Below are 16,496 nucleotides of genomic sequence, written 5' to 3' on the forward strand. Positions count from 1 at the left end.
ATTTTATAAATATCAGTTTAATGAATAAATGATTGGTAAAACCAATGCAAGGAAATAAGACTTGGGGGTGGAGTGTGGAGCACAAATTAATTCATCAGCATAGCAGAGTTTAACGAGGAAAGCCTTAGTGGGTTGATGACTTCTTAAAACTCAGAAAAGATGTGAAGCAATGGAGGCCTAGGCCAGAAAAATGACTTTGAGCAGAAGGGCGACAAATGTACGAAAAGATACATACGGTAAGAGGTGTTAGGTTTGATGACGAATTGATTGTTACCAAAAATGACTGATTTGCATTGCTAAAAACACATTACTTCTCTACTTCTAATACCTAATGCATCTGATATTTATTATTAAGATAGCCAAAGAAGAGGTTAATGATTTAGTGATGAAAAGTGTTGAACCTCTTTCTCCTGGGTGTCTCTTCATGGAACGTTGGCCAAATAGAATATTCTCTTTTGGTGCTTCTTCTGCATCTAGCCCTAGTTATTCAGATTGGCTAGATAGTATTTGTAGCCATTTTTTAAAGATGACTTCATAGAATAATTAAGAAAAAAATATTTAACTAACCTGGGAACAGTCTGCTCCTAGATAAATCTATTTTTATACAATAATCAAGTTATGTTTTAGCCTGAATTCAATTAGTAAGCAGTTTACGTGGCAGTTGTTTCATGGAAATGCTATTGCCTTCTAACAAAGCAAATAAACTCTAAACATGAGGCTGTGTCCATCCAGGAGCTTTTCACACTGCTGAAGCTGAAACCGATCCTCAGAGTGTGACTCAGATATACGCATTGCCTGAAATCCCTCGAGATCAAAATGCTGCCGAATCCTGGGAAACCTTAGAAGCGGTATGTGAAACATTATTTTCCTTTTGGTAGCTGTGAGGCATAAGAGTAAGTAATTTCCTCTTTCTCTCTCTTTTCAAGGACTTAATCGAACTTAGCCAACTGGTCACTGATTTCTCTCTCCTAGTAAATGTAAGTATATAACTGTTTTTGGCTCAGAGACGTTAGATTAATAGGATAAGAGGCTTTTATAAATCACTAGGCTTTTGATTAGGATTTTAATAGAAGTTACAATTTGTAAGACTGGTATTGAACCATGGATAGAAGTCTAACTGTCCTCAAATTCCAGATCAATTCAATAAACATTTATTAAGCACTTGTTATATAAAAGGCACTGTCTTAGGTGCTTGGCATTGGGGATCTGACAAGGTTGGATAAAGAAAGAAAGGAAGCATGCTGTCTGCCTTCAGGGGTTTACAGTGGGTGGAGATATGCTTGGACCCCCAAAACTGAAATTTCAAGTGTGATTGTTAAATGCAAAGACAAGGTATGAAGAGAAGTATTATCCGCTCCAAGGGAAGGAGGCAGGGATTGTGAGGTGGAAGCGTCAAGGGTAGCTTCACAAGATAGGTAGTATTTGCTTAAGCCTTGAAAACTGAGTAAAGTTTCCGCAGGTGGGAGAGAGGGAGTGCATTTGAAGAACGCTGAACAAAGCCTTGGAGTAGTGAAGTGTATGGCCTCCCAGGAATGACAAGTTCTGCAGTGTAACCAAAGCACAAGGTACCATGGGCAAGCAAAGCAGAGTGGCTGAGGGCCAGGTTTAGATGGTACTGAAGGCCATACCAAAGAATTTGCACTTTGTAGGCATTAAGGAGCCAATACAGGTTTTTGAGCAGGTTAGAGTGATGTGATCCTGTCCGTGTTTCAGGAAGATCACTGTTAGCGGTATGAGTAATGGCCTTAAGAGAGGAGGAGGTTATAGGCAGGACAGCTAGTTAGGAGTCATTGCAAGAGTTGCACCAAGAGCAATGGCAATACAAGTGTGAAGGTAAAGGAGAGCTGAGAGGCATTTCTGGGGTGCACTTATTAGGAATTGGAGGAAGATGAAAGAGTCAAAGATAAGAAACATTAAGGCTTTATTCGGCATAATCGGGTAGACAGTGATACTGTTAACATAGATTAGGGAACATAAAGTAGATTTGGTGGGAAAGATAGATTTTCTGTTGTTATTTTTTTAAATTATTCTTATTTTTCCTTCCCAGGAATTATGGGAAGGTTGGATATGTGGATGTGTGTGTATATGTATGTACATAACAGGCTCGAGCCTGTTTCTGCTTATGCTTCTCTTAGGTTTAATTCTTTGTTCTTGATCAGACTGTGATTTGAGGGTTGCGCATCTTTGAGTTAGGGTTTCCCTGACATCTGGCTTTAAATTATAAGAAGTTCCCAGATCACACAATCTCAGAATTGGAATTGAACTTAAAAGGACAACTAGTCTAATCCTTCTGCTCTTGCCCAACTTCTCAAATAGATGGTTTTTGCCTCTTTTTGAACAATTACTGCAAGGATGCTTTCTGCTTCAACCATTCCGTTTTGAGGCTCTAACTCCAGAAGTTATTCCTTGTACACAGTAAGCTCTGCCCTGTGATAACTTCCCTCTGGCACTTTGGCCCTCTGGAGCCGTATACTGAACAAATTTTGTCTTTTTCCCATATAAATGTCTCTACTTTTTGAGACCAACATTTTCCTCCTTCACCCTACCCCACCTCACTGTATTTTCTTCTCTTAAGAACCCTTGACTGTCTAATGTGTTCCTTCTAGAATGTGATTTCTAGTCTTTTTAGTACTGGCCCTTTACTCTGCTTGTTTTCTAGTTTGTGGATTTTTCTTGAAATGTAATGCAAAAAATTGAATGCAGTAAATTGTTTAAAGCGTTTTTCTTTTTTGATGGCTTTAAGTCAGAAAAAGCAAAATGTTTGAAGTTTATGGAGTAGATATCTGTACAATATATTAATATATTTACGTATAAAAGGGAATGATACAAGAATCCCAAACTATTTTTGTTTCTAGAATCAAGATTTATTCAATTATTCTAACTCATAATCTCTGATCTAATGTAGTTTTTAAAATCTGTAATGTATGATTACACAAATATATACATTTGTCAAAAGTCATCAATATGTACACATTACAATGTGTGAGTTACAATGTATGTGAATTATACCCAATAAAATTGATTTAAAAAACAAACTAAACATGTATAAAGTTCTTCTCATTCAAGACAAGTACGTTTCCCTCCTAGTGGGATAGACACATGAAAGGAAAGTTAGGGGTTTGTGGCCATGTAACAGTTACATATCCGATTAGGTTACGTAAGCAGCTCCTAACCCCTAATCTAAGGAGGTTCGTACAGGAAGACTTTGGCCATAGCCATAGCTCTATACAAATGTCCTTTTTATAATAATCTGTAAGGACATGAGACGGAATGCTATTAGGCAAAAGCTCAAAGGAGAACCTCTGATTACTATCCCCAGGGTGACTGAGTTCTCGTGACCACATGGTCAAGGATTCACAGAAGCTCCATTTAGGCACCAAATGACTTGGGAACATAACCAGAGTGACCACACATCCTCTCGTTATCATCACATGGTCATGGTAGTATCTGGGCCAATTAACCGTGTGTTTCTGGAGCACTTTCTATGCGCATAGTACTGTGCTAAGCTCCGTGAAAAACAGAGAATCGTATAAAAAGAACCTATAGGATGGTCGCGGTAGCTGCACAGCATCGTGGATGCGTTTAATGTACTGAACTGTATATTTAAAACTGTTAAAAGTTCAAGTTTTATGTTGTGCGTATTTTTACCACAATCAAAAAGAACCTTCAAGGCCCTTGGGAGATCCAGGTGTGGTCCAGTAGATGTGAATAAATTCCTATCTACTAAGCACCCTGCATCGTCTTTCCTCTGCCATTATTGCTCAAGTGCCCTCTTCTCTTCCTGTGACTGTGAAGCCAGCCTTATTTCTAGTCAAGGGGATGTAAAGAACTGTGGGCCAGTCGCTTAATAGCATGGCACCCTTGGTGCTGGTCCAGTTTTGTCTCTCCCTTTTGCCTTATTCCTTATGGCTTTTATAATCTATTTTTACTCTGGATGCATAAAAACTGGGTTGTGATGGATTAGATCAGATTCCTCCATTTATTACCTATGTGACCTTCGGGGTATTGTGTTGACAGCAATGAGCTTTGTAAAATTAATCAGAAGACTCAATGAGATAGTGCCTATTACTTCCCACCCCCTTCTCTTCTACTGACCCCAACTGCATTTCTGCTTTTGTCCCTCTCTCATTTGATTCCCTCTGTGGCTCCTTGCTTAGAATTCTGCTTTTGCCACCATCATTATGTTTAAACATTTTAGTACGTAGTTCCTGACTCCCTCTTTTATTGCTGGATCTCTTGCTGTCAACATTTTACTTACCTACTCTGTTTACCGCCTACTCTAGGCCAATATAATTCTTACTGTGCCTGTATGTCATAGTGTTTGTAAGCTTGTTTCTGGGCTTTTCTGTGTATATAAGTGCATGTGATTAAGGAGTATAGATTACTTACCTTTGGAGTTCAGAACCAGGATAGCTCAGTGTTATCTGGGATGGTCAAGCTGTAAGACTAGAGCTGCTATTGAAAGTAGCCTGGAAGTTAGAGAGTCAGAAATAAAGGAAAATACCTAGAGTTCTGATGTTAGCTTCTTCAAAGAAACCTGTAGCTTTCCAAGCACATTAATAAAACTACACAGCCACTAGCAAGACTCTCCGTGGGAGAGCATGTATTATGGCTCCAGAAGGATTTGGGGGTGGGTTTGTTGAATGCATTATTGTTGCTTGATGCAGAGAATGCTGGGCCTACAAGTGTCCACCACAAGCTTTCAAGGGAAAAACTTCTTCATTAGTTTTGACTTCAGATGCCCAAACTGCATTCTCCTTGACAAGTATTAACTTAGTAAGTCAAATTTTCTTCAAAATCTTAGGTGCTCCTATAACTGCTCATTAAGATTCACTTATTTTTTTCACGCAGGTAAGGGGACCTAATTCAGTGTTTCTTAAAATGAAATTCATAGACATATTCTTAGAGTCTTTGAAAATTCTTTTTCTTTAAAAAGGAAAGTTTTTATAGTACTCTAGTTTGAGAAACACTACGGTGTCCCTCATAAATGGTTTAGTTCATTGTTAAAGGGATGCTGAGAACATATATGAGGTGCCAAAGTATAAAATGTCAGGAAGGGAGTTTGAAGGTTGTCAAATGTTGGAGGCCCAGGGAGGTGAAAGCAAACATAAGCACATCGGAAGCAAAAAGGGGAGGTTGGTGGATAGAGGTGAGAAGGCTGCTGAGCCACCATTGCTGTCAGCTTGGTTTCCTATACTGGGGTAAGTTTGTGTATGTGTGGTTTGGCCCAGCATAAAGAGCCAAAGACATAGCGGACAAGTGGTGACCAGATTCAGCTCTGAATGGATTCTAGTTTGGCAATCTCTGGGGAGTGATTAACAACTTTGACACCAGTTTGCTGCCTAACAGTAATTGCTGTGTCATTGAGTCCTTCTTACTCAAGAAGCAGAATTTGAAGATATGGGCAAAGTTTGGGATTCAAACCAAGCAAAATAGGGAAGGAGCAGGCAGATCTGTACAATGAGGGACGACTTTTGATCCCAGGGTAGAGGCTGGTCTTCCCTCTGCCTTGTCTCCAGGCCCGTGTTTAAGCAAGCGCCCTGATGTCAGTGAATGAATCCTTACAGGTGTGGGCTACTCCCCATGGTGAGACAGGCCTCATCAGGTTCTGGGATTGCGGTGATGGGGAGCATTGCAGTTCAAATAACCACTGAGCTCAGGCTTCATTTGGCCCTGTGATCCTTTCTCCAATTATTCTAAAGGATCTTTATGAAAAAATAATAAAGTAAAATTTTTAAATTTCACTTAAAAAAACTCATAGAGCTGCAATATGCAACCTTTTTAGGAAGGAGCATTAAAAAATATTTCCCTGAGGCCTCGAGATTACACTTGGGGTACAGAAATGGCAATAATTATGGCAGATTCCACCATCTTGACGGAACAATTTTGGGGCTGAGAGAAAGACAGTTGGCTATTTTCCCTCTACGCCTCAACTTGTCAAGATACGGAGGTTGATGATCGAGTTTTACATCTGTGATTTATCTGGTAGCATAGACTTGATGCAAGAACAGAAAGTGTTGGGGATGTCCCAAATAGAAACAAGGATAGGGTATCAGAAATCCTGACAAGTGGCACTTATGCTTCTGTGGGTTGGGAAAGGAGAGCTAACATTAAAGAAGTTTTATTGTCTGAGGAAAATAAAAACTGAGTACATGAATGCTAGGAGAGATCTAATGTTTTAGTGCCCTAGAATTTTCAAGCATTATAGGAAAAAGTTTAATATTTTTTTGATAGCAAAGAATGATGAGAGTTAAGCTTTCTTTGGAAGATCAGCATGACTTTTTCTATTTTTCCCCTCATATTCTACAGACACTATCTCATTTTATCCTCACTTCAACTCTGTGAGGTATGAGTATCATTATCCTCACTTGGCAGACGAGAGTACTGACATATAGGGAGCTTGAGTAGTTTATCCAAGGGCACACAGTGCTCGTGCTGGGATCTGAACACAGGACATCCAACCAAAGGTTGTGCCCTTAATCCTATCATATATATATACTTGTGGTTTGTTTTTTTCTTTGCTTAGGAAGATTCACCCTGAGCTAACTTCTGTTGCCAACCTTCCTCTTTTTGCTTGAGGAAGATTCGCCCTGAGCTAACATCTGTGCCAGTCTTCCTTTGTTTTGTATGTGGGTCACCACCACAGTATGGCTGCCAAAGAGTGGTGTAGGTCTGCACCCAGGAACCAAACCAGGGCCGCCAAAGCGGAGCATGCCGAACAACCATGAGGCCATGAGGCTGGCCCTGCTAGTGGCTTTTAAAGTTTGAGAATCATGGACTTGTAGTATCAGCACCACCTGGGAACTCATTAGAAATGCAAATTCTCAGGCCTCATCCCAAGCCCCCTGAATCAGAAACTCTGGATGAAGTTCTCCAGGTGATTCTGGTGCACACTCCAGTGTGGAAACCACTGTTGTATTGGTCTCTGACGACGTTAGAAGAAGACTTATAGAGGACTTTTTTAGGGATTGTGTTAGAGATGTCAAGATGGTGGAGAATATAGCAATGAAGGGATACCATGAAAGGTCTAACGGTGAAGAGGTACATACCTGGCGTCTGAGAAGGGAAGGAATGTCAATAATGTGATAGGAAGCAACTGTGAGGAAACAATTAGCTGTGTTGTTTGGGTGTCCTGTTCTCGGATGAAATGATGATTGGAATTAGAAGAGTGTTGGTCACATACGCTTCACTATAAGTGACTAGGTCAGTTATATAAGGACAATCAAATACTTCAGGGTTCAAATTGAATTATTTCACAGTCATCGAAGAAGTTGGCATTTAGCTAGGATCAAAGAGGGATTCTCTTCTTTTTTTCTGTGAATTAAAAAGACTAGTCTGTATATTGATGTGATGGTGGTTACGTGGGTTTATGCATTTATCAGAAATCATCATACTATACCCTTAAAATGGGTGCATATTATTATATGTAAATTCTGTCTAAATAAAGTTGATTTAAAAATGGGAATGTGGGGGCTGGCCCTGTGGCCGAGCGGTTAAGTTCGCGCCCTCCGCTGCAGGCGGCCCAGTGTTTCGTTGGTTCGAATCCTGGGCACGGACATGACACTGCTCATCAAACCACGCTGAGGCAGCATCCCACATGCCACAACTAGAAGGACCCACAACAAAGAATATACAACTATGTACCGGGGTGCTTTGGGGAGAAAAAGGAAAAAATAAAATCTTAAAAAAAAAAAAAAAATGGGAATGTGTACCTGTGGCCAGTAATGAGTTTCTGTCACTGAGGTGTTTGAGCAGAGGTTCAGTAAGCGCTTGTCAGAATGTCGTAGTGGGGCTTCCCACATCTGAGGGAGAAATCGCACTCAGCAACCTAAACATTCCTTCTACCCAGAGGTTCCATGAGTCACAATTTCTGTTGTGTCAGCGCAGGTGTTGCCATTTTGTGTAGAATGCTTGGTTAATATATTTGATCTGAAACATTTTAACTTGTCATGATTTTAAAATGTATTAAAGTGTCCACGTGTGAAACACAGGACAGTGAATTCATTCACCACTCCCTACTGCATATCACAAGTAGAAAGATTTCATGGCAGATCAAACCATATTGTATTCTTATTCCTAAAACAGTAATTTGTATTTATCGTGGCATCAAGGGTGTTTTACTCCTAAGGCAAATTTGCCTGTTTTAAACTGAATCTTCAAAGAAGATAAGTTAGGGAGGATTTTTGCTTTGATCCTGTTTTTGTTTTTTTCCATCAAACCCAACATGACATGTAAATACTTATTTGGACTTTTTTTCTTTCTCGAAAGCAGATTTATTTGGAGAACAATATGCTTGTATGTTTGAATGAAGTTTAGAGTAAGATGCTTTTTCCTATAAAGGTGCCACTCTTTTATTACTGAATAATTAAGTCACCTTTTTTTATACAAGTGAATTTGTGCTTTCGACGTGGTTTGTCAGATGCTGTTAATGAACTGCTGTTAGACTCCAAGGCTGCGGCACACAGGCCCTGATTACAGGAGTTAAAATAGTGTGCATTGGCTGACTGCTGCTCCGCAGCAGGAGCGCTCACTCATAATTCCTTTGCATCTAGTCCCAGCAGGAGAAGATTGACAGCATTGAAGACCATGTCAACACTGCTGCTGTGAATGTTGAAGTGGGAACCAAAAACTTGGGGAAGGTAAGATTCTTCTCCTGCTGACAAATCAATGGTACTCTGGCTCCTAGGAATCTCTAGTATTAACCCAATTGATCTGCTGTCTTTAATGTTGAGGGAACCAGCAATTAAGGAAATAAGGAAGAAATGACACATAGGTAGTGTAAGAAATCAATGGCTGTTATAATATTCTTCTCTAGGATTCATTCTGTCAGAAGAGATTTTTTCAGAGAGAGACTAAACCAAAGCCCCACTATAAGGCATTTGGTGTTACAAGGGAGTGTTTGCAGAGGTTCAGGGAGAGGAATAGAGAGGGTTGCCAGAAGCCAGCAGGGGCAAAAGTGTAAGGACGTGACAGCATGCATGGAGTGGGACCATCTATTTTCCATAGAGTGTTGCTTTTAACCCCAGGTACATAGCACAGAATAATCTCTGTGCAACACAAAAGCTTTGGGGGTATCTGTGGCTGCTGAAACTGTATAAATAAGCCAGCCCGATAGATAGTGGATTGATCGTTTTGTGAGTAAAATCAATTTGCAGCAGTCCACTCTTTGTAGCTCATTTCTCTAAGTTCTGAGATCTGGAGCAATTGTAGTACCTGTGGAATCCTGCCCCACCTCTGCCCAGTACAATCTCTAAGTTTAATTATGTACCAAGAGTTAAAGAGGCATTGCCAGGAGTAATGAGAGGAAAGTGCACATCACCACAGGCAGATATTCTCAACTCAATTTCTAAATTGAATTTTTTTTTTTTTTACAGGCTGCAAAATACAAGCTGGCAGCTCTGCCTGTGGCAGGTGCACTCATCGGAGGAGCGGTAGGGGGTCCGATTGGCCTCCTTGCAGGCTTCAAAGTGGCAGGAATTGCAGCTGCACTTGGTGGTGGGGTGTTGGGCTTCACAGGTGGAAAATTGATACAAAGAAAAAAACAGAAAATGATGGAGAAGCTCGCTTCCAGCTGTCCAGATCTTCCCAGCCAAAGTGACAAAAAATGCAGTTAAAAACCAAACTTTAGTATTATTGGTGCCAACATGTCTATCCTAATGAGGACCTTTTCTGCTGTTGGACACTCAGTCAGCTTTTGGAACATGATTATATCAAAATAGTGGCTGTAGATGCTCCAGTGGGACTGAACTGTGATGAGCGGGTATATTTCGTTGTTTACTGGGTTTTTAATGGAGATGTTAGAGATCAAGGAGCCTGGGCTGAGGGTGTATAATGGTTGTCAGGTAAAGTTTAAAGAGTGCCAGGGAGCAGATTTTCTACCTGGAAATATGAAAACTGAACCCATAACTTTGATAAGGTCTTGAGATGTGTGGACATGTTGGGTTACAGAAGAATAGTTTCTTCCATAACCTTGACTTGGAAACCCTAGGGCTAAGCATATTGCAAATATGCTTATTTGTCTCCTAAATATGGGAGATTATTTAGGCCTGTTAGCAAGGAAAGAATGGGAGTTCAGGAGCCTATCTTGTCAAATAGGGAGATCAGGATCCAGCGAGATCCTGGTGAGCTACATAACACAGTCCATTTGGTGAACCCTATTACAGTTTGGTCCAACTGTACTTCTGGTGAAGGAAACTAATAATGTAAGAAAATGGAAAGAGAGGCCCAGCTTCTCTTTCAGATATCTTAATTTGTGATACTGGCTTCTTCTCTGAACTCTTCCTTCTGCCTCTCTTTAAATAAAGAACACTGAATCTCAAATGGTAGGAGACTTATTAGCCCAGTCACTAAGCTTGCTCTGTCAGCCTGTATCTTAAGACCTCAAAGATCCAGTGCCCTGTGTCTTTCCTCCCTTGTAATTTTGAAAAGGTCTTAGACTTGTAGGGTGAATTTTACCCATGTGTAATGAGGACTTTTCTCATAATCTCCTTTTTTGTACTGTCTCCCATCTCTGTTCACCCTTTCCTGTAACCCCTAGGTGGAAAAAAAAAAAAAGAAAGAAATCTCCAAATATTTCCAACATTGTTAGAGTCTGAGCTAAAAAATAAGCAGGGGCAGAAAACAGCAGATCATTTCTTGGGGCCTCTTTCAATTTCAAGGGGCTAATGTGCCCGCCACACAAGGAGTCTCTGACCCTAAGTCCTTTCCTCTGGCCCTCGGGGGAGCTGAGCACCAGCTTTCTACCTCACTTCTGTTACTACCATCCTTTCCCCCAGGCTTTGCCATCTTCTGTGCTTTGCCTCACTTTTCACAGCTGTTACTTCTCTCCAAGAATGGTGTTCGTGCTTGCCTTTCCTCACATTCAAGATGATGATGCAAAGCTGGTGCCAAGACTCAGTCCTGATGAAGGATTTGTGGTGCTAATCCCAACACTTGACATTGACAGCAAGCATGGCCCAGCCCAGCCCAGTGTCTATCTCAAATAGCAAAAAGATTTTAAATTTGGAAAAAAAAGAATTTAAGATTACAGGCAACCTCATCCTCTACCCCCAACTCATTTGAAATAGGAGGGAACCACCTTTTGCCTTACTCTTTAACTCTTCTCTGAGGACAGATGAATGGGCACCTCCACCACACAAGGTGTGAGCTGTCTCTGCTCAGGAGCCAAAGAGATCCATCAGGCAGTGGAATGGTTCATCACTTCTCTCTTGCTGAATTTACTCTTAATAACTTTTATTGATTGCTACCTTTTACTTCTGTATCTAATCTAAGGAGACCTTTCTCTTTCATACCTTCTGACTCTCGCCAATGAATTCCAAAGAAAGAAAGCACCATTTGTTATTGTCTTTAAATAGCTGGAATATATCAAGTATTGCTGTCTGCTGACTTGTATCTTTAATATAATACCAAGAAGGAAGTACATTGAATGTGTCAGATTCTGATCCAGTATTTGATATTGGATACCTATAAGGTTGGGATAATAGTTTTAAACTCCGCCTTTTTTCTATTTTCTGATCCTTGCTGTCTCTTTAACACAGGGTGTTCAAACCCGAATGGGGATTTGAATCACCTAGGGTGCATTTAAAACAAGATTCCTAAACTTCAGTCCCACGGGAAATTCTAATAATGGCCAATCTGGCCTGGTCAGCTAAAATTATAAATTTATGATACAGTTACATCAAGATTCAGCCGTATCATCAAATTCTGTAATTTCTAGTACTCTGCCCTTCAGCATGGCCCAGTATTCATCACTGTATGTTACTCCCCCTCTGCCAACCCAGAATTGGCTCTGCCTTTTAGCCCACCATCTTAACAGCACCTGGGACTCAGACTGTCAGGCTGGTTCTACATCAGGACCTTAAGGAGAGAGGAGGCCTGTAACTGAAGCTCACATTTGTTTTGGGATCTCTCATTTTTACTGAGTTGGTGTGGCACACCACTGTATGTGATGGTATAGGCCTTTGATTTTTACTCCTCATCAGGAATGGAATATTACTCTAGTGGTCTCCATGCTTAGGCAAGTTACAGTCCTTTTAAAAAGTTTTATAATTTAAAATTATTTAGAAATTGTATCTAATTTTCCCATAATAGAACCGAACAGCCAACTTTTTGTAGAAATTTCTAGAAGTGTTTAATCAAGTATAAATGATACACCTATAAACTATAAAGCGTTTAGAAGTATAAATTAGTCAATATGACACAGAAACCCATCAGATTTCAGATTAAATTCATCTTCTCTGTGATTGATGTCTTATAGCAACAAGTTAGAAGGTGAGGAACACTTTAAGTTCTTAAAATTCATAGAGGCTCACTTGGATAAAGGCAGCACTCCTAAAGACTTTTTTGATACAGTAATCTGAGAATTTCTCCATAGAGCAGAGACTTTGAAACTTTTGGTTGTAACCCACAGTAAAAAATGCATTTATATTAAAACTCAGCATATGCATAATGGAACAATGCTTACCATTATGCGCAGTGCACTCTGATGTTTTTTATTGTTTCAGTTTATAAAATATGCTGGTTGCAACCTACTAGGTTGACTTCGTGATCTACCAATGGGGTGCACAGCTTAGTGTGAAAAAAAAGAGCCTTATAGAGGAACTGATGTTTATTGACTGTCTTCTGTTTGTCAGGTACTTTACTAGGAATTTTACAAGTAAGGAAACTGAGTCTTAGAGAAGTTAAATAATTTGTAGAAGGTTGTTCAACTATGACAGGATGAGGCCAGGATGTTGACTAAGTCTGTTGAACTACAAAAACTTCTATTGCTCTCATACTGTGCTGCTTCTGTATATAAAAGTGAGGGAGGCCATTAATTCTGCTTCACCCAAACATCCATATATTCTGTAAGGCAGGCTTGCTTTGAAATGACATGTGCCATTCATTTGTACTTTTTTTAATCTTCTCTTTTCTCACCAAGTGTCCAGTGGCCTCAAAGTTTTTCATGATGGCTGACACAGAAGTACATAGTGCTGAATTTGGTCCTTAGACTATAAAATTAGAAGTATTTCCATCCCACTCACACCTCCTACAAATTTCCTTATATTTATGGGTTATGGCCATCACTTAAACAGTACTTTTATATTTAATTAAAAAATAAACACTAAAGTAATTTTTTAAAACAAATCTATCCTTACTCACAGAATCAAATTATTATCCTTTAAAATGGGACCCTTGGGAAGCCATGCACTTACTGCAGTGACGCTAGTATTACTTAGAACTTTTTTGAAACTTTTCGTTTGGAATTACCTCTAAAGACATTTTGCAAGCCACATAAAAAAGCCATCTCAGTGTTTATTAGTTACAGGCTATACTCCCTCTCCTTAGGACCTCTCCTCTCTTCCTTCCTCAGTTTTGCTTTTCTTCTGCTGGGTTAGCTGTCCTACCCACTTGTGCTGGAGCCAGTAACCTAAGGATGCCCAGAAAGGGGGTATGCTGGCCAGAATTCCTGGACCAAGAACTTTTAGGTTGTACCGAAGCTGAATGCTGTACAGGGAGAGTCCTCTGAATCCACAGCCTTCCTCTGTGGGCTGTCTGCCTGCCCGTAAGAGCCGTAAGTAGTGTGCGCAGGAGTAAGGCCTGAATCCTGCTGATAGCAATCGCGAGAAGTTGAGGAAACCTGAAACAGAAGTATTTAGTGTACAACATTTTTCTCCAGTAAAGGTCCAGAACCAAACCAAGCTGTGCTTTGTGTTAACTTTAAAACTGGAAGGTCTTTCTCAGGGTCCCCTTTGCCCTTCGTTGCTGCCACGTGAAATCTGTGGGAGGAAGGATGAAGAAGAGCCTGAGAAAAAGGTTCTCCTGTGAAACGGGACATTTTCTCCTGTTGTGATAAAGTATAGGCTGGCTGTGGCTCTCAGGTGCCTATGTTAGACAATGTGCTTAAGTAGTCAGGGGTCTAATAAAAGGTCAGGGGGCTTCCCCACTAGCCTGAGTTAATGTGGACAGTCAGGTTATGTTGTGTCTTTATTACACATTTTGTTTGTAACACTTGGTTCTCAGTATTTATGTTCATTAATTTGACACCATTTTACAGAGAAACTTCTTGGATATTATAAACAATCAGTGGTAAACTTAGATCCACATATTATCCACATCACTGCCCTCAGAGAAATTGTTTATTATGGGAAACAAGAACTCCGTCTATGCAATATTAACAAGAGAAATAAATTGAAATAAAAAGTAAAAGATGTCAAAGGCAAATGATTTGCCCAAGATTGCACAAAAGCTAGAATTATATCCATAGTCTACGAAAAAAGTCCTCAAAGTAATTTAACTGAGTTTTTGTTATGCCGTATCAAGTGGCCTACTGAGGCTTGTGGTCTTTCAGACCAGCTGTAACATTCCAAACCAGGCAATAGCCATAGTGGGAAGAGCTGGATGGGGAACCCGGAGATCAGAGTTCTAGTTTTGGCCTTGTCTCCTGTAGTGAGCTTTTTCTCCGGGGTGGCTGCCTTCTTCCATTCCAGCCAGGGATTCCCCAATCGTAAACCTTAGTGGTCACCAACCTGACGTTCTTCATTCTTTCTCTCTAGCCTCTCGCTGGGTCCTGTCAATTCTGCGTTGTCAGTTGCACCCGTTTCTAAATATAATCATGGCCATCGTGCTAGTGAAAGGTTAATTACCTCACACCCCTACCTCATCTTCCCCAGCTTCAGGCTGCTCCTCACATCACTGCCACAAGAATGAGAACCAGGTCTGTCTTTCATTTTTCTGCTTACGTGTTTTCAGTGGCTCCCATTGATACCTGATAAAATTCAAATCCCTAAGGCTGGCATTCACAGCCTTCCATATTCTGGCCCCAGCGTTGTTTCTTCAGACACTACCACCATCTGACAATGCCGCTGAAAGTCAGACACGCCACAAGAATGATTTTCAGGCTTTTCTATGGCGAAGGTACAAACTAGTAATAACTATGTTTACATTGTTCCAGTCTAAAATTTCTGTAGTGCTACATTTTACAAAACTACTTAACTGAAATTTCTTTAAGCTCTTGAACAAGCCTAAAAGTTGTTTCCTAAGGAAAAATAAATCTTTTGCCCCCTCAGAAGAAATTATGTTCGACTTCTTAGCCTCCAAAATAATATCAGTCTTGTCACCAGTGCGTCTGATAGCCAAAGCATGAGAATTTTTCTTAAGCAGCATTGATGCCCCAGCTTTGTATGGACCATTGTCCAGCTCCTGTGAGAAACTTGATTAATAAATATTTGAGAAAAACACTCAAGAGTACATGTTATCCATATATTTCTCAAGTACTTGAGATTTTCTTATATTAAGGTTCATCACTAAAAAGATGTTTTCCTGGGTTTCATTAATTTAATCCCCTAAAGATGTTTTCCGTTTTATTGTTAAACCCTTGGTGTTAGCAAGGGTCAGCACAAGAAAAGGCCCAACAGTGAGAATTTCTACAAATTCTGTAAAGCTCACTGAATTTGTTTATTGATTATGTTGCTGAGTGGTGCTTGTATAAGGAAACATGCAATAAATTCACTCATTCAACAAACATTGAATGAACGCCTGTTGTGTGTTGAGTGCCGGGGCCAGAGAAAAATGTTAGACCTATAGAATCTACTCTTGTAAACCATTCAGACTGACGGATTCAGATATCTAAAGCAAGTAAAACATGGTAAGTACCCTGCAAGAGGAATGAACAGAGTAATCTGAGGGCACAGGGACTGGAGCGACCAGCTTTGCCTGGAGAAGAAGGGGGAGGCTTTGCGGAAGGTGTGGGATTGGAGCAGCACCCTGGAAAGAATATGCCTGACTCAGGACGGTTGTGGGCCTTCGAGTGGTAGAGGAATTGCATGTACAAAGGGCTCAAAGCATGGAAGAGCAGAGTGCTTAGAGAAAGCCGAAGAATTAAATGCTGTGAGTGACTAGGCTGGTTAGATGGAAATATAGGCTACAGTGATTATATAACTTTTTAATTTAATGATTCTTTGTTTAAAGGAATTAGTGTATTGGTTTGTATCAGTTAAGACTGTTATAACCCTCTGAGTTCGTTTTGCCTTCGTTGCCAAGGAAGTTAGTAATAAACCTCACATTTGCCTGGGCTCTTGGTGTATTTGGCATATTTGCTTTCCTTTCCCACGTGTAGGAAATGATTTGTGCTTTCTTGCCTCTCTGCTGTGAGATCCCCTGCTTAATACTGAATGCCTGCTTTCTTCCTGTCCTGCTATTCACTCCGTAAATATTTACTGAAACCCACTGAGAAAATAGTCATAAAATTTACCTTTTAACGTCCAAGACCTTCAGTCCAGTTTTCCATCTCTATGTGAATATTTCTTGGTCACTGCAATTCAGTGGCTCCCATTTTGACTTGTGGCTAATTCTGCAATGTTTTACAATTTCATAAGTATAAAATTCTTTCATTCACGATGGTGTGATCTCCTCAACTAGACTGTGAGCTTCTTTCAAGGCAGGGACCGTATCACCTGCTTCTTGGGGTATTTCCTGGCATGACACAGTGATGAGAAGGGGAAAAGAAATGACACCCC

The 16,496-nt window shown here is 40.3% G+C and overlaps 1 protein-coding gene across 5 annotated transcripts in view; it reads left to right on the top strand.

Annotated features, from left to right (window-relative positions):
• STX17 (syntaxin 17) overlaps positions 1-15,502 on the top strand; it is a 63,910-nt gene extending 48,408 nt beyond the window's left edge. For all 5 annotated transcript variants that reach the window (XM_023629754.2, XM_023629755.2, XM_023629756.2 and 2 more), the window contains exons 5-8: positions 733-848; positions 927-977; positions 8,553-8,639; positions 9,375-15,502. In XM_023629754.2, the coding sequence (XP_023485522.1) occupies positions 733-848; positions 927-977; positions 8,553-8,639; positions 9,375-9,614 (494 nt within the window). In that variant the 3' untranslated portion in view covers positions 9,615-15,502. The remainder of the gene's footprint in view (positions 1-732; positions 849-926; positions 978-8,552; positions 8,640-9,374) is intronic.
• The last annotated feature ends 994 nt before the right edge of the window (positions 15,503-16,496 follow it).

This window comes from Equus caballus, chromosome 25 (genome assembly GCF_041296265.1).
Source record: "Equus caballus isolate H_3958 breed thoroughbred chromosome 25, TB-T2T, whole genome shotgun sequence".
Taxonomy (NCBI): Eukaryota; Metazoa; Chordata; class Mammalia; order Perissodactyla; family Equidae; genus Equus; species Equus caballus.